This window comes from Xenopus laevis, chromosome 9_10L (assembly GCF_017654675.1).
Source record: "Xenopus laevis strain J_2021 chromosome 9_10L, Xenopus_laevis_v10.1, whole genome shotgun sequence".
NCBI lineage: Eukaryota > Metazoa > Chordata > Amphibia > Anura > Pipidae > Xenopus > Xenopus laevis.
In genome coordinates, this window is record NC_054387.1 from 43,980,302 (window position 1) to 44,004,408 (window position 24,107).

At 39.1% G+C, this 24,107-nt stretch overlaps 2 protein-coding genes across 5 annotated transcripts in view; both read left to right on the top strand.

The window, feature by feature from the left end:
• Positions 1-1,263: 1,263 nt before the first annotated feature.
• slc25a19.L (solute carrier family 25 (mitochondrial thiamine pyrophosphate carrier), member 19 L homeolog) overlaps positions 1,264-24,107 on the top strand; it is a 52,761-nt gene continuing 29,917 nt past the window's right edge. The window contains exons 1-2 of one of the 2 annotated variants that reach the window (XM_041576356.1): positions 1,340-1,396; positions 7,114-7,189. The gene's annotated coding sequence lies outside the window, so the exon portion shown is untranslated. Of the gene's footprint in view, positions 1,397-7,113; positions 7,190-24,107 lie in introns of both variants that reach the window. The other variant, XM_018235237.2, reaches the window with a different exon arrangement.
• On the top strand, positions 1,330-14,618 carry rbm12.L (RNA binding motif protein 12 L homeolog). Of its 3 annotated transcripts, XM_018234048.2 has the most exons (4): positions 1,330-1,396; positions 7,114-7,189; positions 7,973-8,107; positions 10,195-14,618. In XM_018234048.2, the coding sequence occupies exon 4, from the start codon at positions 10,217-10,219 to the stop codon at positions 12,848-12,850; it is 2,634 nt and encodes an 877-aa protein (XP_018089537.1). In that variant the 5' UTR covers positions 1,330-1,396; positions 7,114-7,189; positions 7,973-8,107; positions 10,195-10,216; the 3' UTR covers positions 12,851-14,618.

Here is a 24,107-nt window from a genome sequence, read left to right on the forward strand (position 1 = left end):
ACCCAAAGATCACATCCAAAGACCTGCAAGAACATCTTGCTGCAGATGTGTATCTGTACATCGTTCTACAATCCAGAGCAATTTGCACAAAGAACTTCTGTATGGCAGGGTGATGAGAAAGAAGCCCTTTCTGCACTTACGCCACAAACAGTCACTTGTTGTATGCAAAAGGTCACAGTCATTTTGGAACAAAGTGCTTTGGACTGATGAGATAAAAATTTAGTTATTTGGTCATAACAAAAAAGCGCTTTGCATGGCAGAAGTAGAATATTGCATTCCAAGAAAATGGAAAAACACCTGCTACCTACTGTCGAATTTGCTGGAGGTTCCATCATGCTGTGGGGCTGTGGGGCAAGTTCAGGGACTGGGGCCCTTGTTAAAGTCGAGGGTCGGATGAATTCAACCCAATATCAACAAATTCTTCAGGATAATGTTCAAGCATCAGTCACAAAGTTGAAGTTACGCAGGGGTTGGATATTCCAACAAGACCATGACCCTAAACACACTTGGAAATCTACAAAGGCATTTATGCAGAGGGAGAAGTACAATATTCTGGAATGGCCGTCACAGTCCACCGACTTGAATATCATGTAAAATCTACGGGATGATTTGAAGCAGACTGTCCATGTTCGGCAGCCATCAAATTTAACTGAACTGGAGAGATTTTGTATGGACGAATGGTCAAAAATACCACCATCCAGAATCCAGACACTCATCAAAGGCTATAGGAGGCGTCTAGAGGCTGTTACATTTGCAAAAGGAGCTCAACTAAGTATTGATGTAATATCTCTGTTGGGGTGCCCACATTTATGCACCTGTTTAATTTTGTTATGATACATATTTTCTATTAATCCAATAAACTTTGTCACCGCTGAAATACTACAGTTTCCATAAGGCATGTTCTATATTAAAAGGAAGTTGTTACTTTAAAAGCTCAGCCAATGATAAACAAAACTCCAAAGAATTAAGAGGGGTTCCCAAACTTGTTCATATGAGAGAGAGCAAGTGTGTGTGTGATAAAAATATTGCATCTCTTTCTTTATTTTCCCTAAAAGCGTTACGTTCGTCATGATAAACACCAGAGCGTACGTACGCTTTCCTGTTGTCTGACACGCCCCGCCCCTTCTAGCTCACAACAGCGTCTGAGTCGCTTTCCGCCCCTCCCCTTCCCTGTAGCGTGCGCTCGAGCGAGCGGGAGGAGTGGTGCGCCACTGACGTCACCGAGCGGAGTGGCCGCCATTTTTGTGCGGCTGTGGAGAAGAAAGGAGGGTGGCGATAAACCCAAAATATCGTCCCCCGCCTCAGCCGCTGGAGAAGCGAAAGAACGGAAGGGGGGAGAGGACACCTCCCTTAGTGTTGTCTTACTTGTTTTCTTTCAGTAGAACAGATACGAGCGGTAAGAGAAACCCCCCAAACCCCACCTCAGCGTGTAGGCGCAGTGTGTCTGTGAGGGGAAGGCCTGGCAGTGGGGGGATTTGGGAGAGTCTGCTGTTGTTTGTATGGCGTAATGCTAAGCAATAGCTTTATCACAGATGGAACCCGTGGTTATTTTTTTTACTAGGCCTTGCTAAATGATCGACTGAGGATGCTGGGAGCAGTAGTTCATAACCTACTAGGGACCACCATAGGATATCTCTGTAGTTCGTGTTGTTGGTGTGTGTACTCTTAATAACCCTGTTGGCTGTTTGTGTGTAGGTGCTGCTACAGCTCACAATATCCAGGGGAACTTGCCTAAGGAAAGAAAGTAATTCTGAGCTGCTTTCTAATGTACACTAATTAAATGTTATTTGTACATGTAACTGCTTTTGGAATTGCTATCCGCCTGCTTGTCTGTGTTCTCTGAACTGCTGGTTCTGACTGTGTGGTGGAAGCCAGCTGATTAACAGACCTGGAGGAGCAGTGATTTCAACTACATTCTTTTTTTTTTTCTTTTATTTCAATACATATTTTTTATTGAAAGATCAGCTAGTATATATATGTGTGAAGAGGATGTCGGCACTCACGAAAAATAAGTCATGGTTGCATGTAAATTCACTGAAGTAGTCGCACTCTCAGGACTTATGGCGAAGAAAAGATTTTTATGAAAGGTTAAAAAACTGACGTTTTGGCTGGAACACAAGCCTTTTTCACCTTTAATAAAAATCTTTTCTTCACCATAAGTCCTGAGAGAGCGAGTACTTTAGCGAATATATATATATATGCGCACACACACGCGCACACCATGAGCCCGAAACAAAACCTGGCTGCTTGAACCAAAATGAGGATATATAGGCAAAAAACAGCATTCACTCCAAGGCTTTTAAACAAAGTTCAAAGGTGAAGAAAGAGCAGGTTTATTAGAATACAACGTTTCAGTTCCTATCTGGAACTTTCATCAGGGAATACAAAAGATTGTATTCCCGGGTGAAAGTTGCAGATAGGAACCTGCTCTATATATGTGTATATGTATTATAGATAGTAGTTCCCCAAGATTGACACACACTGCAGGGCTTCATAATGCAGTTTCGAAAAGAAAATTTATTGTCAACGTTTCGGTCCTGTCATTGACCTTTCTCAGCAAGATGTGTAATGTCTTGAGAAAGGCCCAGAACGGGACCGAAAGTTGATAATAAATTTTCTTTTCGAAACTGCATTATGAAGCCCTGTAGTGTGCGTCAATCTTGGGGAATATATATATTCTCTCTCCCTCTCTCTCCCTCTCTCTCCCCCTCTCTATCTCCCCCTCTCTCTCTCCCCCTCTCTCTCTCTCCCTCTCTCTCTCTCTCTCTCTCTCTCTCTCTCTCTCTCTCTCTCCCTCTCCCTCTCTCTCCCTCTCCCTCTCTCTCCCTCTCTCTCTCTCTCCCTCTCTCTCTCTCTCCCTCTCTCTCCCCCCCCTCTCTCTCTCTCTCCATTTACTGCTGATAAACTAAATACCAAGTGTATGCAATGCACCTAAGTTAATATATTGCCATGACATTACCTGTTATTAGGCAATGTGGTGAAGGCTAGCTATAGAAGACAGTGTTTAGTCAGTGAAAATAGAATTCACCCATTGATCAGCTGGCAAGCAGTAGTCTAATGAAGTAGTAATTAACTAAAATAACAATATTCTACTATGTTGATTTAATAGTCAGAACAATAGAACAGAAAGTGAGGAAGAGGTATTGCTTTCAGTTGCAATTGTATTTAAGTTTAAATCTAGTGTTATTTTAATGAATGTATATTGTAAAGTTGGCCAGCGTTATATTTTCTTTCATTACGCAAAAAAAATATGTTGTGGGATGAGATCCCCTTAAATTAGGGTGTTACCCTCTCTCTGCTTGGTACATACCCACATTGTTCTGTTTTGACTATCAATTAAAAGGAATAATCTGATATGGTTGCTGGTCAGGATGCTGGTTATATATATTTTCGATAAACTGGCCAGATTTGTTGGGCACATTGCATGAGTCTGTGCTTTTTAATCACATCTGCCTTTCGTCATAGAGACAAGTATGCGGACATGTGCTTAATAAGTGGAAAATCAGTTATCTATTAGCATGCATGTCTAATTCAGATGGATGCAAAGTAATTTGCAAAGTAACACATGTTTTTGATGTATAGTGAATATAAATTTTGTGCTGGAGCCTGAGTGGTCTTTAACACATCCAGTGGGTCGTTTCATATCCACTGCAGCCGGGGAACAGACTTATGTACCTGTATGTGTATTCCCTCCCCAAAGCAAGTAACATTTGGCACATGTGACTGACTAAGTTATGTACAGCATTGGAATTAGATGTGCAGAAATCTCATGTTTCAAAATGTGTATTTTTGTGTGTAAACCAGATGTTTGTATCCAGTGATGGATACTACTGTTGCAGATCTTTTGCTTTACAAGACTTGTTTTCTTTGTGTTCTAAGCTGAATTGCTCGGGCAGTTCATATTTGCAGCTTTGCATTCCAATATAACCATATCTTTTCCTCATTCATGTATAAATAAATGTGTATAGAATGGCTAGACACATTCATTATCCGAATTTATTTTGCTCTCTTTTTACCAGTGCATTTAGTTGTATTATTTTTGCATTGGTTTCCCTTGAGTAGCTGCTGTTGCAAAATGCTGAGGTTGTGTTCTCATTATTGCTGTATAATTCTGGTTTGATGTAACATGTTTCATTATGCTCTTATGAATGACCAGGCTAGTAATGGCTTACTTTTTTTAAAATCACTCTGTTGTATATGTAATGTTCCAAATGTTCTTATTGTTTTGATCGTTTCTGCTGAACAAATTATTTAGATCTACATTAGCAGTATATGCTCTGCAGCCTTTTCTTCGGTGCATTGTCAGCCAAACCCATAGCTGTAAATAATTGGGTCAGGTGGGTAGAAACAGAGAAGACAGTTTTTATGCACTCTTATAAAAATATACATATATATTATATATATATATATATCTACCCAAAGCATTATGTGATCTATACTATTTGCTCTTTCCAACATGTAGTTTATTATATCTACAATATAGAGGCTACATACTTTTTTTTTACCGTTTCCATAAAAGTCTTTAAAAGCAAAGATGAATCCACTCTGTGGAGCTGAATGTCCGATTAAAAGAAGTTGTGTTTTTGCTTGCTTTGTTCAGCATGAATTATGGGAATAGTAACAACTATTCAAACTGAATTCAATACTTTTCCAGTTACAACACAAAACGCTACAATCAGTTTAATTTCTGTGCATTCCACATATTACTTTTTCTTGCTTTGTTGCCTTTACATGGTCCAGCAGGTTGCCCCTCACTCGGTAATGTTTGAGATACGGTAATACAATATAGCATGATTGGTAACCTACAAAAATCAGATCTGCACATTCCATTATAGCAGATACTAAATGTCAGTATCCTGTGCTTTTATACAGTCGTATGAAAAAGTTTGGGAACCCCTTTTCATTCTTTGGAGTTTAGTTTATCGTTGGCTGAGCTTTCAAAGTAGCAACTTCCTTTTAATATATAACATGCCTTATGGAAACAGCAGTATTTCAGCAGAAAATATGCAATATGAATCATAAAGTTAGACAGGTGCATACATTTGGGCACCCCAACAGAGATATTACATCAATACTTCGTAGAGCCTCCTTTTGCAAATCTAGCCTTCCCCTAAACCATGATACTGAACAATCGTTGTTTTCAGATCTTTTGAGAGTTACTTTGAGGATCCCATGCTGTCACTCTTCAGAGGAGAGTCAAACAAAAGCACAACTTGCAATTGGCCACCTTAAATACCTTTTCTCATGATTGGACATACCTGCCTATGAAGTTCAAGGTTTACCAAGCTAATCCAACCAATTTGGTGTTGCAAGTAATCAGTATTAAGCAGTTGTTCTTTCAAATTAGCAAAATCACAAGGGTACCCACATTTTTGCACAGCCAGTTTTTCACATTTGATTTAATTTCATTCAACTGAATGCTGCTTCACTAAAAATCTTTGTTCAGAAAACACCCAGTACTCCGATGTTCCTAGGAAATGAAAGACATACCACCGTTACCTTTTTTTGTTAAAAGGGGAGTAAATTATTATGCAGGCTGAGAGGGGTTCCCAAATTTTTCCATATGACTGTATGTCCTATTAATTTGTTTAGTGGAAATTATCTTATCGTTCACAAGCTTCTGCTGTATATTTACTATGTAAATCACCTCTTTTAAGACAACATGCTGCCAGCATGTGTACTTGCTCCAAACACTTTCTCTCTTCTGGATTTTTTGTATCTGATATTCTGCATTTAGGCTGTTGAGCCGGAGACCCAGTGTTTTTATGGCCCCTTGCTTGCATAAGTTTTATAATTTTAACGGTGCATAAAGGATTGTTCACACCAGAAATGTTGTTCTTATAATGTAACCTTTTTATATTTTGAATTGCAATATGACAGCGTCATTTGCCATGTATATAATTTTTTAATAGACCGCAGGGCAGCTCTATAGACGTCAATAGAGTCTATTATTTGTGGCATTCTTACAGTATGCTAAAACAGTATGAATCAATAGGCATTGGAGGATTTCATAAGCAAATGCTGTACTGTCATCCGAGTTGTAACTACTGGGAGTACATGTTCATTATGTATCTAGTACAGGTATGGCACCTGCTATCCAGAATGCTCGTGGACCTAGGGTTTTCCGGATAATGGATATTTCCACAATTTGGACCTTCATACCTTAAGTCTACTAGAAAATCATGTAAACCTTAAATAAACCCAATAGGCTGGTTTTGCCTCCAATAAGGATTAATTATATCTTAGTTAGTTGAAGCTAATGTTTTATAATTACAGAGAAAAAGGAAATTATTTTTAAAAGTTTCTTAAAATGGAGTCTATGGGAGATGGCCTTTCTGTAATTTGGAGCTTTCTGGATAATGGGTTTTGAATAATGGATCCCATACCTGTAATGTACTTGTGTACATTGGTGTGAATAATAACCAATTTATTGTGTCCTTTGTATGAGAGATAAATGACTCTCCGTTGAAACCATAAGTCCCCAGAAACGGCTGTTCATAGTGAATAGGCTTGATGACAATGTTTACAATTGATGTAGCGGGGTATTTGCCAGGGGTTTTACTCAAAATGTGTGCTCTTTGCATTTCATCCTCTGGTGTGTCTGAATTTACCATGCATTATAACCCAGAAAGATAAATGAGTTTCATTACTACAAATGCCTGATGTTAAGAAATAAAATGAAAGTTGTACATCTAGTGCTAAGGTTGCCGCTTGAATCTCTGTATGCTAGATTTTTTTGCAGTTCAGGTTTTCACCTGGTGGAGAAGTCTTGTTGTCTTTCGGATATGCGATATTCATTTAATAAATGAACTTGTGTTTGTGTGTGCATGTGGGCTTTTTTAGATAACTTGCAGAAATATTCAGAGCCATAACCATTTCTATCACTGGATTGACTTTTTATACATTTGTTATTTAAAGAGCCACCTGTAAATTATAAATTTTGTTTGAGTTACATTGAGTATGGATGAGGAAATTGGTTGTATCACTGCACTGAATTTGCCCACTGTGAAGTTCAGGTCTCATGTGTTTTTTTTTTTAATAATGCATTTTTCCTTTAAATCATGTCATAGTGATTATTTTTTGATTATTTTGCCCTGATTCATTTTCTTGCAGTCAAAGATTTTTTAATTGGTAACCTACAGGATTGAGTGACCTCCTACTGGTTACGAATATCTGCAAAATATCACAGGTAAGCAATTGAAACAATATGTTATTGGGTTATCTTTGTGTGATCTGAAGCTAGTGAAATCCATCTTTGCATTTATGAGCTACAGGCTAAAGAGAGTCAGGAAATCCATGATCACATAAGGGGAATTACACTTGTTATATAACTTATTTTCAGTTCTAACTGATGCCATATTTGAAAGCAGTTAGTCTTTCTTTCAGCCTGGAATCTTGTCACATTCCACAGTTCAGAAATTGAAGTCAAAATGGTATGGACCATGCGATTAAATATACTAGCTAACCTTTATGACTCATGGCCGTAACAGCCGTACCGATTCAACTGCAGACTCAATATCTTAAAGGAGAAAAAAACCCACAATACATAAAAATCCCCTACCCTTTGTAGACCTCCTCCCACTCCCCAGCCTAGGTTCTACCCGGGGCAAATGCCCCCTAACTTTTTACTTACCCCTCGTTGCAGATTCTGACCCCCGCAGTTCACAGCAGCCATCTTCTTTTCTTCGTTAAACTTCTGAAGCAGACCTTCGTTTTCAGCACATGCACAGTTGGAGTAATATTGTGGTCCCAAACAACTGCGCATGTGCCGAAAGTCACGAAAATTTCCATTTCGGACCCCATTCTCCAGTACCGACCTGTCAATCGGTGATTCAGAATCTACAGGTAACAGTGTGGCCCTTAAAGGAGAAACAAATCTGTAAAGTAAAAAAACCCTAGGCCCCCCTCCCCCCCCCCAGCCTAGATGGTACCCGGGGCAAATGGCAGTTACAGAAATTTTCATGACTTTCAGCAAATGCGCAGTTGTTCGGGACCTGAAAATTAGTCAAACTGTGCATCCCTCGAAAACAAAGGTCTGCTTCCGAAGTTTAATGAAGAAAAGAAGATGGCTGCCGTGAACTACGGAAGACAGAATCTACACCGAGGTGTAAGTAAAAAGTTAGGGGCGTACCACCTAGGCTGGGGGGGGAGGCAGGGAAGTCTACAAAGGGTAGCGGACGGGGTAGGGGTTTTTTTATGTTACGGGTTTTTTCTCCTTTAAGGGCCACACTGTTTCTTGTAGATTCTGAATCACAGATTGATATGTCAGTACTGGAGCATGGGGTTGTTCTTAATTGGCCCTTTGGCTGCATGGGGCCGTAATGAAAAGCTCAAGCAGAGTTTTGTGCATGTTTTATACTTTTGTGCATGTAGTCCCATATAGTTTACAAGGGGCGTCGTTTTTCTGTCAGTCTAAATGTCATAAGGTTATTTATAAAGTGTGTGTGGAAAGGGCTCACTTTTTGGTAAACCACAATTATTATTCATAAAGGGCATATCTTCCAGTATCCTCCTAAGGGCTATAAATCTATATAATATATAAATATATTTATTGCCTCCCTTAGACACACAAGTGATGGGCCTGATCGGACAGCTCTATTAGTTAGCATCTAGTGGGGGGTACCCATGAGCAGCCCACTGCTAACTTAGTAAACTAAATTGGAAATTTACAGATATGACGGATGACTCTCATATGTATTTTGGCACATATTCACATTCAGTTATCAATATTTTATATACAGTTGATTCTTGACTAATACCCAGTGCCAGTTGGTCTGATTTCATCTGACTCCAAGCTGTTTCCTAATGTTTTCACTAACAATGTCTCTCTGAATTTCATGTTAGTGAGGCAGAAGCTTAAAGGAACAGTAACACCAAAAGAAATTAGTGTTTTAATGTAACGAAAATATCATGTAGTGTTGCCCTGCACTGGTAAAACTGACGTGTTTGCTTTAGAAACACTACTATAGTTCATATAAACAAGCTGCTGTATAGCAATAGCAGAAATTGGAATATAAGACTATATGGCACAGGTTAAATAGTGGATAACAGATAACACCATTATGTTTTACAGAGCTTATCTGCTGTGTAACCTGAGCCTTTTCTCCTTTGAATGGCTGCCCTTATTGCTACACAGCAGATTTATATAAACAATAGTAGTGTTTCTGAAGCAAACGCACCAGTTTTACTAGTGCAAGGCAACACTGCACTATATATTTATTACTTTAAAACATTTGTTTATGTTAATGGTCCTTTAAATGGTCCTTTAAAGGAACAGTAACATTAAAGTAATACAAATGTAATGCAGTGTTGACCTGCAATGCCAAAAGGGCTGTGTTTGCTTCAAAAACACTACTATTGGTAATATAAATAAGCTGCCTTGTAGCAATGGGGCAGCCATTCAAAGGAGAAAAGGCTAGGATTACACAGCAGATAAACTCTGTATAACATAATGTTATCTGTTATCCACTATTTAACCTGTGCCATATAGCCTTTTTTTTTTTTTTTATTCCTGCCATTGCTACTCCGCAGCTTGTTTATATGAACTATAGTAGTGTTTCTGAAGCAAACACATCAGTTGTACCAGTGCAGGGCAACACTACATTATATTTTCATTACTTTAAAACACTTTCATTTTTTGCTATTACTGTTCCTTTAAGGCTAGGCTATTCTGATACAATGATGTTGATTTCTTTGACCTCTCATTTTGAATTTGTCACCAATGGCACTGTATACTTAATAAAAAATAGTTTCTCTCCATTTCATATCCACCATAGATATTGACTGTTTTAAATTGACTTCATGGGTGCAAGACTTGAATCACTGAGCCTAAGATATCAGCGTATCTAGTGCAGCTTGTGTCCATATTACCCCCAGTTATAGAGCTGTTTATTTTGTGTTCTTTTGTGTACAGATTGTTTCTTAGGGGAGAGAGTGTGATCCTAAAAGATGACTCTGAATGTTACTTTCTTTAAAAATATAGTACCGTAAATATGAAAAAAAAAATATGGCACACTTCAGTTAGTATTTTTGCCATTACATAGCCCTACTTATACTTCTGAATGTTTTATTTATATTTGCTGACATTTCCTTGTGTTTGTTTGTATGTGTATAATTTTTATCTTTAAAAAAAAAAAAAAATCATTATCTGATGTTCTTGAGTCTGATGTGGACGTTGCCTTTTTTTATCTACAGGTGTGTTTTGTGACTGCTCAGCATGGCTGTGGTCATACGCTTGCAAGGTTTGCCCATTGTGGCGGGGACCATGGACATTCGCCATTTCTTCTCTGGATTAACCATTCCTGATGGTGGTGTGCATATTGTAGGGGGTGAACTGGGTGAGGCATTCATCGTTTTTGCCACTGATGAAGATGCACGGCTTGGTATGATGCGTACAGGCGGTACAATCAAAGGGTCAAAAGTGTCCTTATTGCTGAGCAGCAAAACGGAAATGCAAAACATGATTGAGCTTAGCCGTAGGCGGTTTGAAACCGCAAATGCAGATCTGCCGCCTGCAAACCCTAGCAGAGCTGTACTGACGCCTACCCCTGGAATGGGCAGTACCACTGTGCTGAGCAGGGTAAATTTGCCAACAACTGTACCCAGTTTTAGCAGCCCTTCAACTAGCGCTGTTTCCACAGTTACTTCTGCAATTGAAAGCAGTAAAAACATAACTACGTTTTCAACATCCAACATTGGATCTGCTCCACAAACCCTTAGTACTCCTTATGGTAACCAAACCTATGCTTCTACAGTGCCTAGTACACCCTCCCCTTTGACTGCAGTACCACCACCTCCAATGCCGACAATTCCCGCTTTGCCACCCTTGCCTGCTATTCCCTCAATTCCCCCTATGCCAGTTCCCCCACCAGTACCAACACTGCCTCCAGTCCCCCCTGTTCCACCAATACCCCCTGTTCCTCCAGTGCCATCCATGGCTCCACTTCCACCAATGTCTGGCATACCACCCATAAACCCCCCTCCTGTAGGCCCAGTGCCTGCTGGTATGAATGGCTCAGGTTCCTCAATGAGCAATAACATCAACCCACTATTTTTAGGCCCTGTACATACAATGTCATTAAGTTCTCCAAATGCTATGAAGCCACCTCCTTTAAATCATGATGATCCATATGTGTGTCTTCATGGTCTGCCCCTTCCTGTATCAGAAGCTGATATTAAGGAGCTTTTCCACGGGTTACGGATAGATGGTATTGTGATTCTAACAGATCCTATGGGCCGGCATAATGGTAGTGCATTGGTGAAACTAATTACCCCTCATGACACATTTGAAGCTCTGAAGCGTAACCGAATGCTGATGGGCCAGCGTTTCATAGAAGTCAGTCCTGCTACAGAGAGACAGTGGATAGTTAATGGTGGTCATATGTTAAAACAACAAAATGTTGGTCATCACGGACCTCCTCCTTTGATGCAGCAACTAATAACCAGATCTAAATCGCCCAATCCACAGTCTCGCCCTAGGTCCAGATCCCCACATGAACATGGCTTCTGTGTGTATCTGAAAGGTTTGCCCTATGAGGCAGAAAATAAACATGTCATAGATTTCTTTAAAAAATTAAACATTGTTGAAGACAGTATATACATAGCCTATGGTTCCAATGGCAAAGCAACAGGTGAAGGTTTTCTTGAGTTTAGGAATGAAGAGGACTATAAATCAGCCTTATGCCGCCACAAGCAATACATGGGAAATCGTTTTGTGCAAGTCCATCCCATAACGAAAAAGGCAATGCTAGAAAAGATAGACATGATTCATAAGAAAATGCAAAGCTACAATTACGGTGAGCATAAAGATGCACCCTTGGATGCAGAGTTTGATAAACATGGCCCTAGACTGTGGGGTCACCTGTCCAATTTACCGTATAGTATTATGAGAAAGGATATAAGTCACTTCTTCATCTCTGAAGGTTTTGCAATTGATGAGAACTTTGTACAGCTCCTTACAGATAACAATGGGCAATGTATAGGACAGGCACTGGTTCAGTTTAGGAGTGAGGATGATGCTCGGAAATCTGAGCGTCTGCACCGAAAAAAGTTGAATGGGAGAGATGTTTTCTTACATATAGTTAATGCAGAGGAGAGAAATGATATAGAGCTTAATCCACCGTTACATGGTAGGAGAAGCTCCAAAATGCCTGTATATGTGAACCCCCCATCTGTGGAGACCAATTCTGTTAGTGATGAGTTTTCCTTTCCTGGTAGTGGCATTAAGGATGCTAATGGCCCAAATTTTAACTTTCCTGGTAACTTCCCAGGGCCAAATAATTTTGGACTCCCACCTCCTGTTCTAGGAAGCACCTTTGTAGAGCCCAGACCACCTCCTCCAATGCCAGCAAATGTATCGAGTGCTCCAGTTGATCCTCAAGGCTTTGGAAACAGCCCTAATAGTTTTGGTGCCCCTCCATCTCCATTTGGAAGTGGTGGTCCCCCTCCATTTGGCAGTGGACCTCCAAATGCAAATATACCACCTAACTTCAACCCAGCCCCTCCGAATATAGGAAGTGGACCAGCAATATTGAATGCACCTCCAGGATTTGGCCCAGGAAACATGGCAGTTAGCGGGCCACCTGGCTTTGTAGCTGGGTCTGCAAAATCAGGGCCAACGGTAATCAGAGTGCAGAATATGCCATTTACTGTTACTGTAGATGAAATACTAGACTTCTTTTATGGCTACCAATTAATCCCTGGGTCTGTATGCTTGAAGTTCAGTGATAAGGGGATGCCCACAGGGGAAGCCATGGTTGCTTTTGAGTCCCGTGATGAGGCTATGGCTGCTGTAGTTGATCTAAATGAAAGACCCATTGGCTCAAGAAAAGTGAAACTCACTTTGGGATAACTTTTTTTTCTTTTTCCTATGTACATCCTTCTTTTTATGTTGACTAACATAAGCAGAATGCTTAGTTTGAGTAGGCTGCTTAAAACTGTAAATAGCTTTGTTAAAGATGCTGGGACAGAGCTTGACCGCTTACAGAATAAATCACTGCACTAAATATTTGCAGTCGGTTTCATTATATGATGATCTAGTTCAGAAATGCCTTGGCTACGTTTGTATATTCCTATTAAAACTCATTTTGATGTCTTTCACTTTTGAATTATTTGGTTTATAATTGTTGCACAACAATATGACCTGCTTTGTTGTTTCTTCATTTGCTGAACAATTTTGGGTACAAGTTAGCAGAAGCGCGTTTAATGCCAAAGCTCTTCAACCTTGCTGTGTGCTGATCTCTTCTCAAACTGTTTTACGTATATAAACACTTAACAGTGCAGCTGATCACAAGAACATTTATAACAGTGATTTGTTGCAGTTTGGAATGCTTTTATATGCTGACAAAAACTTCTGAATTATTTATATTGTCAAATGTGTATGTGGAATAAGATTTTTGCCGCTGCCTCAGTATACAGAAGCTGCTTCTAGATCAAACAGCCTTCTTTAAACCTTTTATTCAGAGAAACTGATCTGGGAACTGAACAAATCTACATTATGCCTGTAAATATGGCTTGTATTGAAAATGTTGTCCATCTGTTTTAATTAAAATTCACGATAAAAGGTTGGCTCAGACGTTCACCTCTGTAGTCACCAAGGTCAACCGGATTGTTATGGTGTGAATATGTACATGTTTACTGTTATTCATTAGATAAATTGGAATAACACATTTCTTTAAGATGTCACTGGGGCTTGTGTTGAAAATCACTAGAGTTCCCAGGAAAACCATTCATCTTGCTATAATAGACAAATCGCTTCACACGAATCTAACAATTGAATTTTTGTTTAAATGTATTGCTTGAAAAATGTGTTTAAGATTAAAGTTGCTATATGTTAATTCCAGCTGTCTGTTATGGGTGGAAGCGATATCTTGTGCAAATCCACCATGGTTTCCTAATTTTTCTCATTTGTAGCAGAATGTACATTTAGCGTTTTTTTTTTTTTTGATGAGCCCATGTTAAAACACTAACTTGTGTAGTGAAAAATTGTAAGCGGCAAAACTTTTATTCGTGTAGTCTGTACAGTAAATTTCTGTTCCCTGTGTATGAGTTGAAGGCATCTCAGTGCAGGCTGTTTGCATTTGAGAAGATTATTCAAAGCTAAAAGTGGTTGCAGTGCAGAGTGGATTGTTTCTCCAAGTTCTGAAACTTGCTCTATTGTACATATTGTTCAATCTCTTGTTAATAAAACTGAACTCTCATCTAAAGTTTTCACTTCGAACGCTAATGTGTAATGTCATTGGGAATCTGTTTCTTGATGGTGGGTAACCTATTTGGACACAAGTGAATATCATGTTACAATGAAGTCTGTTCATTGTAGATTCAAAATATCTGCACATTTATGGGAAATTCTCAGGTCTGAATTGTGCATGATCGTTTTTTTTTGTTTTTTTTTTAATACTACACAAATGATCCTGGAATAAGCATTTTCAATGGTATTTAGAAAATGTATCTTGTCACCATGCATTGATTATATTGTGTGTGTGTGTGGGTTTAAATTTGCATTGATGTTCATGAGAAGTTTTTCTACTGACTGTCATTTTTTTCATATGCTGAAATCTGCGGACATCTGTCTTTATGCTTTCATTTGTTTCAAATTATTTAAAGGTCTTGAAATGTGACTACTGTTTCATTGCTTTTTACAAGCTTACTTAAAAACTTTCATGCAAGTACAGGTATGGGATTGATTATCCAGAAAGTTCCAAATATTGGGAAGGCCATCACCCATAGACACCATTTTATCCAAATAATTCAAATTTTATTGTACTAATAAAACAGTACCTTAATCATAATTGGAAGCAGAACTAGTCTGGTTTTATTTAATGTTTACTTGGTGTACTAGTAGACTTATTGTATGGAGATACAAATTATGGAAAGATCTGTTATCCGAAAAGCCCCAGGTCTCGAGCATTCTAGATAACGGGTCCCATACCTGTATAGCTTTTGTCTATTCTTACATTTCTCATCGTTTAGTGCCTGATAGTGGCACTTACATCACAACCTAGTTGATGCACTGATGTTCAATAATGATAACTTGTACTATTAACTACAAGTACACCCAAGAATTCAGATAAAATAAACTCATTATCTTGCACATAACATTTGTGAAAGTTACGATCAAAGACAAAAATGGTTTTCCAATAGCAGCACAAATATAATAGTAAAGCAGACAAGGGCTGTGGTTTAAAAGTGTAGTGCTGACTTGGCAAACAGTTTGTGAACATCTCATCGTCACTCATTAAGTGAATGGAGAGAAGAGCAGCCTCATAGCAAGGTACAAAGTAGAAATGTGCTTTTGGTCACCGCAAGCTAATGCTTAGATTTACATTAGCCCCAACACACAACTTTGGGGTAACCATATCCCTCTTAAAGTAGACCTGTCACCAAGATACAAAAAGCTGTATAATAAGTCCTTTTCAAATTAAACATGAAATCCAATTTCTATTTTTTATTAAAGCATTCGTGGCTGTTGTAACAGCATTTAAAAATCTCAGCTGTCAATCAAATATTGTCTGCCCCACCTCTATGCCTTAGGCATAGAGGCGGGGCAGACAATTACTTTCACTTTCGATTCAGCACTTCCTAGATGTCACTGCTCTCCACACATTCCCCCATTCCCTTCACCGTTTAATTGTGTAGCCAGGGCATGGGGATGGACGTTCTGGTGCACAAACAAGATTCTGAGATGATACAAGGCTTGCCTTAATAAATGTCCACAAAATGTCTCCTGCCTGCTTGCTACAATTATGAATTCCCAGACTGAAGGAAACAGGATTCAAATAATTTATATAGTGGAATTAAAGTTAATTTTGCTTGACTAATATGATAAAACAGGATTTTGATTATTTTTTTTTTTTTGGGCGACGGGTCCCCTTTAATATATAGAAGATGCTCTTGCATTGTCTAGTGAAGATAAATGCTCTTTGATATTCATTGCCATCTTCCTTTCTAGTGTAGATATGCTTTGGAGTTGTGTATGGTGACTTTAGGTAGCTACTACTTTAACATAATAGCAACCCATGTCTATGCTTTTGTGCTACACAACCCTTCTGTCTAATTCACAAGCACACCATGAACAATGCCAGTGGTCTAGGGTCAGGAAACTATAATACCACTACTACTACTACTACTACTACTACTACTATAAATCATCTCTCTTTTACATGTCATAAATGGAGAACTGAAAATGAATATGGCTAAAAATGTCATTTTATATACTGAACTTATTGCACCAGCCTAAAGTTTCAGCTTCTCAATAGCATCAATGATCCAAGACTTCAAAACTTGTCACAGGGGGTCACCATCTTGGAAAGTGTCTGCGACACTCACATTCTCAGTGGGATCTGAGCAGCTGTTGAGAAGCTAAGCTTAGGAGTAGTTGCACATGATCAAGTAGAAAATGAGGTTGGCCTGTAATATAAGCTACACATTTTTATTCAATGTGTACTGTATATTGTGATTCAGACCCTTAGCTCAGTAAGGGACAGCAGCACAGAGCATGTGCAGTGAATCAGCAGAAAAGAAGATGAGCTACTGGGGCATCTTTGGAGAGACAGATCTTTACTGATAAAGGGCTGTGGTTGCCTTGGGCTGGTACAGAATCCCAAAACATAATGTACAACATTTCTAGCTACTAAGCTGCTTTTTTTAAGCTATGGACACACAAGCTAATACATGCATTTGCCAAACTGAACAAAAACTTGTGTTTGCAGTATGATTAATTCATATACATTTTCATTGCGCCAGTATTCATTAGATCATGTGGTAAATACTAGAAAGTTATTCATGCTGGCTTAAGAAATGTCCTTAAAGACATAACAGATTGAATATGCTTGAGTAGGCGATTGCAAATGCTTTATATTGGACAATGTTGCCCTTGATGTGTATAAACCTTTATGCTTCCCAACCAAGTATGTAATTCTGGGATTTAAAATCTGAACTTGATGATGGTATGAGCTATTGGGATGCACTACTTCTTCATTCTGTTTTATATTGGGCTTTTTATCATTGAGATCATCATTGAGATCATCAAGGTTTATATTATCAAAGCAAATTTGCATCAAGTTTTGAATTTTTACTTACACATGGGATAAAATCGAACATTGATGGGGAAAACAATTACATTTTGTTGCCCTAATATTATGAATATAATAATTGACACTGACCCCATTAAGCTGCATCAATTATTCTTGAATTATGGCATTTTGATGCACCTGCAGTTTAATGTCGGGTGTCCGTCAGTCTCAAAAGACAATGTTTGGATTAAAAAAGATGACAAAAACACCAATATTGCAACGTACAGCTATTTCTGGGCACTTGTTTGTCTTTGGTCATCGGTTGCAGTTGGTGTGATATTGGGAATGATACCATGCAATGGTAATTTAATGTATTTCTCTCTGAAATGGAGAAAAATAAATGTGATTTGACATGGAGACAGATTATGTACATGCAAGGTAATAAGTTGCTTTAGCTCTGTGTCATATCCACTCTAGGGATACAACAGTGTGGCTTCAACAATTTGTTCAGTCGGCATTGCAGAATGTCCTGCTGGCACTACAGCAAGCTTTTCTACAAACAAGCACATGGCTGTTATTTTTTTTTCTTTGGATACCACCATTATATTATTCTGTTTGTACCCATAAACAAAATATTGAAGCGTAAACCGAAAACATTGTGAATACGAAAGGAAAAGGAGTTCTGGTCAGTCAGGTAAAGTTGCATTAGAGGTCCAAAACCAATATGTAAGAATATTCGCGAGAATTATATAACGTCATAAAGCAGAGTCTTTATTAACATTTGAGTCCTAGTTTAGTACAGGTATGGGACATGTTATTCAGAATGCCCAGGACCTGGGGTTTTACGGAAGATGAATCTTTCCTTAATTTGCTTGTCTACTAGAAAAACCAGGCAAACATTAAATAAACCCAATAGGCTGGTTTTGCTTCCAATGAGGATTAATTAAATCTTAGTTGGGATCAAGTAGAAGCTGCTATTTTATTATTACAGAGAAAAATGAAATTGCTTTTAAGAATTTGGATTATTTGATTATAATGTAGTCTATGGGAGACAAGCTTTCTGTAATTTGTAGCTTTCTGGATAATGGGTTTTTGGATAATGGATCCCATACCTGTACATGAATCTGGGGACTTCGGGATCCAGGGGCTCTATTTTTTTTTTTTTTTTTTTAGAAAACTTGTGATGGCATACACATGCTTTATAAATTTTGAATACTGGGAGGATGAAGGTAAGCTTCTATTGTCTCAGCATTGATGAGTCATTTTACTTCTATTTTAGCAGGTATATGGATACACTAATAGTTTATTCAGTCAGCCACGGAAGAAAATCTGAGGTTCACATGTAATGGGTAGATCACAGGCCTGATTGATGATGGCTATATAATCCATAATTTACTATTGTGGTTTATTCTATGCAGTGTCATAGAAACAATGCCTCAGGTACAAGGTCAATTTTACAGTTACTTGCAACATTATAGATATTCTACTTGCCACATGCAGTTAAAGGAGAAGGAAAGGTTAAAACTAAGTAAGCCTTATCAGAAAGGTCCATCTAAATATACCAATAAACCCCCAAAGTAGTGCTGCTCTGAGTCCCCTGTCAAAAGAAACACTGCATTTCTTTCCTTCTCTTGTGTACACATGGGCTTCTGACCAGCAATAAGAGGATATCTGCGTAGAACAATAAGTTCCCTGAGCCATGTCTTCTAGTCTTGCCATGCTCCATGGTCAGATCCCTATTCTTGAGTCTCACCATAAGCCCCAACCTTTATCACTAGGGTATTGTTGATATGGAAGAAATCAGCCCTGGGAAAATTACACTTTGGTCAATGGTCATCCTGCACCCTACTGAAATTTTTTAAGTTTTTGGAGCATGATCTATAGTTGGTGCTTGTACTAGAGATGCACCAAACCCCCTGAAATCCAGGGCAAATACTGTACCAAATCCAAACCCTTGTGCCCATGCAGCAGGTCCAGGAAATACCTGATGTGCACACAAAATGCTTTTCTCTCATGCCAAATTTTTTTCAGTTCTATAGGGTTTGGATTTGATTCGGCCAGACTCTTGTATTTGGCTGAATCCTGCTAAAATTGCTCCGTTCTGGCTGAATCCCAGCCAAATCTGATATTCAGTGCATTTCTAGTAGGGATGCACCGAATCCAGGATTCAGTTCAGGATTTGGCCTTTTTTCAGCAGGATTTGGATTTGGCCTAATCCTTCTGCCCAGTCGAACCGAACCGTAATTTGCATATGCAACCCTAATTTGCATATGCAAATTAGGGGCGGGAGGGAAAACGCATGACTTTTTGTCAGAAAACAAGGAAGTAAAAAATGTTTTCCCCCTTCCCAACCCTAATTTGCATATGTTCGGTATTCAGCCGGATCTTTCACGAAGGATTCGAGAGTTCGGCTGAATCCAAAATAGTGGATTCGGTGCACCCCAAAGGGAAAAGAGAAAATTGTAGCTGTTGTCAGCTGCCTCCTCCTTTAGGTCTGGGAACAAATTAGGGATGAACACGTTTCATAATTGGTAGACCCCCCCCCCTTAAAAGGCTTTTAATGTTCACCTCAAGTAGGTTCCCATTAATCCTAGATAAAAGATGGGTAAGTGAAGTGTTTCCTCTAGGTCTAGGGAGACCAGAGTTAGGCTGCGAAACACTTCATATTTCTCCTAGATTCTCTCCTGTCGATAATTGCCTGGTGTTGGCTGGAGGGGTCGGCACCTCTCCCAATTTTGTTTGGCAAATTTCTTCTTTGAGACCAGAGTTAGGGTCAGCTTTGGCCAGATCATGAACATGGAGGTTCTTAAAATGTGGTAAAAGGGATTTCTCCCTATGGACATGTGGGGGAGTGGATGACCCAATAGTCTTAGTGTGGCAGACTGGGCGGGGTCCTGACATGTCTTTGTGCCTCTAGAAATAGGGACAACAGACATTCTCACACAGACTTCTGACTTCATAGCAGCTGCACTAGTTACAAGGTGATTACACCCAGCCTCTATTACCCTTCTATGCTGTGTCTCATAGAGCATTCTGGGTGATATTTAATTTGCTACTAGCGTAGCAACATGGCACAAGAGCAAGTTGGTCCACCAATTATGGTGGTTGAGCTGTGTGAATCATGAGGGGTATGGCCAACCAGAATATTAAGTTATTTAGAGGACTGAACAAATTGTAGGCTCATACCAAGAGGAAGTAGGACTATAGAGGTGGGGTTGGTGGCATATAGTAGAGATTTGGTCCAGTTGACTTTCAGACCAGAGTATCCTCCAAAGCCATGAACCATTTGGAGAAGAGCTGGGAGAGATTGGGCAGGGTTAGTCAAGAATATGCACTCTACGAATAAAGACACCTTCTCCACTGTATTGGAGTATGTAATGGTCTAAATAGAGGAAGAGTTGCTTACCAGGGTGGGGGAAAGGAGGCAGCCTTGTCTGGTTCCTCAGTGCAGGAGAAAGGACTGTGAGAATGGCGGAAAGGAGGCAAACTTGTCTGATTCCTCAGTGCAGGAGAAAGGTCTGGTAAATCGTGCCATTGAGCCTGACTTTGACAGAGGGGTTCTCATAGAGAAGTTGAACCAATTAGATAAACCGTTGCCCCAGCCCAAACCTCTTGAGGACCTCCTCCAGCGTTCGGCAATCACCCAGGACCCGGTCTCCTCAATGGGGATTTGCAGGTTGGTAAATAGGCGATGGAGGTTAAAGTTGCCGAGCCTGGCGTAAAACCGGACTGGTCCGGATGGACAAGATTTTTCAGCACCTATACCAAACTTTTTGCCAAAATCTTTGCAAGAATTTTGGCATCTGAGTTAATTAATATTGAGTGGTAAGAACCACATAGCATTGGGTTTTAAGATAACTGTGAATGTTAGGAGCAGGGCAACGGTATCCCAAGCACCCTGGAAAGTAGCTAATAGGTGAAGCAGGACTATTCAGGTCAAAACTAGTTGTCTTGTTTGGGGGATAAGGCCATTTCAAATGGTAATGGGTAAAGTGTTAATGGGTTCTGAGGATAAAAGGAAGGGATAGGAATGTGATCTAGGAACTGTTGAAGTTGGCAATTTAATATGCGGCAGTCTAGTCATATAATGTTTAATAAGGCTTGGCAAAGGTGGAGGCGAGATTTGGGGGGACACTTTTTTTTATCCCACTCTCCGGTTTCTGTATTCTAGGTATAGACATAGATGCCTGCTGGTGTTTGGCTAGTAAAGCCAGCAGTTTGTTGTTCTTTTCCCGTTTTCTGGTTATGGTTTTTTGCAATCTAGTGCTGCTCTTACTACTAGTAGTGCTTCATAGGTAAGTGGGGATGAGTTGGCAAATTGTTGCTCTTGGAACTCCAGGAATTGTTTCTTGGCTGCATGGACTGGTTGGTTCTTGCTGTTTTTCTTGCCTGGGTAATCGCCTGAAAGAGCGAGCCTCTCGACTGTCTTGGAGGCATCCCACACTATTACAGGTGAGTTCTTATTGAATTCCACCCTCATTTATACTTAAAGCATAAATTGAAAAACCCATCAGGTCTCATTGAAGGGCTATAGCTCACATGGCATTTTCATTGCTACTGAAATGGATTGGAATTTCATGGTATTGTGGTTTATCTAGAGGTGATATAAGAATTCTGCAAAGGCTGGTTCTGGCGATGTGTGGAGCATTCACAGCAATGCCAGTTTTCAAGGCTTTTAACAAATTTAAGTTTGCCCCTAGGCAACTGTGATATAGAATAATAATCCTACTAACATATGTTAGCGAGGAGCTCCATAATTGTATAAAGCAGAAGGGTTTTTTTTAGCTTCGGGGACCCAAATAAATTTTTTGAATCTGCTTCACGACCTTACTAACCTTGTATTAATATCTTATCTAGTGCAGGAAATCTTATTGTATTAATGGACTGTAGAGACCTAAAACCTCTATACCCAAATATGAGCACAATAGTAAACTCTTGTGCTGAAAATGCATTCTGCCAACTCTTTTAATAAAAAATCCATAGTTTGCTAAATGTATGCCATTATTAACTAATGAATTGGGTTTTTTTTTCATTCTCCTCCCTCTGCCTTTATAAATAAATGAATCAGTCCAAAGTTCTTTAAAGGGATGGTTCACCTTTAAGGTAACTTTTATTATGTTATAGAACGGACAATTCTGAGTAACATTTCAATTGGTTTTTTTTTAGTTATTTGCCGTTTTCTTCCAAGTCTTTGCAGCTTTTAAATGGACGTTGCTGACTCCCTTCTAAAAAACAAATGCTCTGTAAGGTTACTAATGTATTGTTACTTTTATTGCTTTTATTACTGATCTTCTATTCATGGCCATCTCATTCGTATTCAAGTCTCTTATTCAAATCAATGCATGGTTGTTAGGGTAATTTGGACACTAGTTACCAGATTGCTTAAGATGCAAATTGAAGAGCTGCTGAATAAAAAGCTAAATAACTCAAAAACCCTTCAATAATAAAAAAATTAAAACCAATTGCATTTTGTCTCAGAATAACACTCTACATCATACTAAAAGTTATCTCAAAGGTGAAAAACCCCTTTAACTCCCTTTTAACAAACAAATCAGTACCTTCACTAATCTGTGGTGTTTGAACAGCTCATTTTCAGAGGGGTTCTCAGTGAATTAGCAGTTTGTTTTATGAGCTTCTCTTCTGCTCAGCAGAACAAGGATATGCTACAGAGAAACTGGTGTCATTTTCTTGTTAAATGCCAGAAAAAAACACATTTTAGAATTAAAGCAATAGAAGTTTTCAGGTTGAAAAGTATTAGATGCTTAGGGGGCTTGGTCTAAGCAGCATGGGAACTTGCTCTACATTTATTTCCCATTTGAGCAGACTGTTGCTTGAAAAAAAAGCATTCCCTTACAGAGGATTAATTGGCTCTGCTGCCTATTCCCTATGTAGGCAGTCATACTGGGGTACATGCTTAAACATAGGGTCCCAGAGCCAGGACGTTTGGAAAATCTATTCACCTGGGTCATGTGCATTCCGATATTCAGTGAGTGTCTTGCTTCTGGGCCACTAAACTATGGGAATAAGACATTTTAAGAAACATTGAAACTGCTTATGTATGCTATTCTAGTTGTCATCTGCTTCTTGTATAATTACACTGGATACAATAATAGAGCACGTTTCTCCATGAAGGGTTAGCCTTTGTGCCAACGTATTCCACTACATAGATGGATGTATGCATTGAACATACAGATCAAAAACTGATCAATACAAGAGATAAAGAGGCTCCTGCCCAGTAGAACTTAACTAGTAAAAACCATGACCAGTCCACAGATAAGGCCACTTGATAATGAGCTGCTGCTTATCTTAAAGCAACAAAGGCTGCAGCTGAGGGATGGGGTAGTTTGTCTTTACAAGCCTCAGTTCACAGTCAAGTGCAGTTTTCCATTATTGCTTTATCATATTAATTTTATATATATATATGTTTGTTAATAAAATAATAGGCAGAATATATTTGCAGCACAACTATTTGCTGTGCTCCTATTGAATATAGGCGCGTAGGCCTCCATAATTCTTTTAAATGCAGTGACATATAAATATAATGTTAATTGAAATAAATGTAACCTAAGACAAATGTAGGGTAGAAAGGATGAATGATCCTGCTTTAATGCTTGTGCTGTTTTGGTCACAGAATAAGAAAATATGAAATCATTGCTTTGGTTTTTATGATGGGGGGGGGGTTTAGTAATGTTTTACTAGGTCAAAGGCTGCCTCTCAATATGTATTCTGCATAGAGCAGAAAATTTCCCTAACTATATAGGCTACTGTAATATAAATCGCTTGATTAAAAGGGACACTAAACCCAACCAATAAAAATGCAGATTCCGAGCAATGTGTCATCCATCTTGCTCTTATCTGATACACTGAGATTATGCCATTTTTTATCCCATTATATTACACTGGAATTAAACATGGGGGGAAAAGTGCTTGGAAACTCTGCTTAATGCTTCCAATTCCAACTGCAGGAACAAAGAACATGGAGCCGGATTGACACAGGTCAGATGCTATTGTACACTTTTGCTTCTCGATGTACAAGGGCTATATAGGGTAGGGCACCTTAATAACTAGGCAATTGGGGAATTTACCTAGGGACCA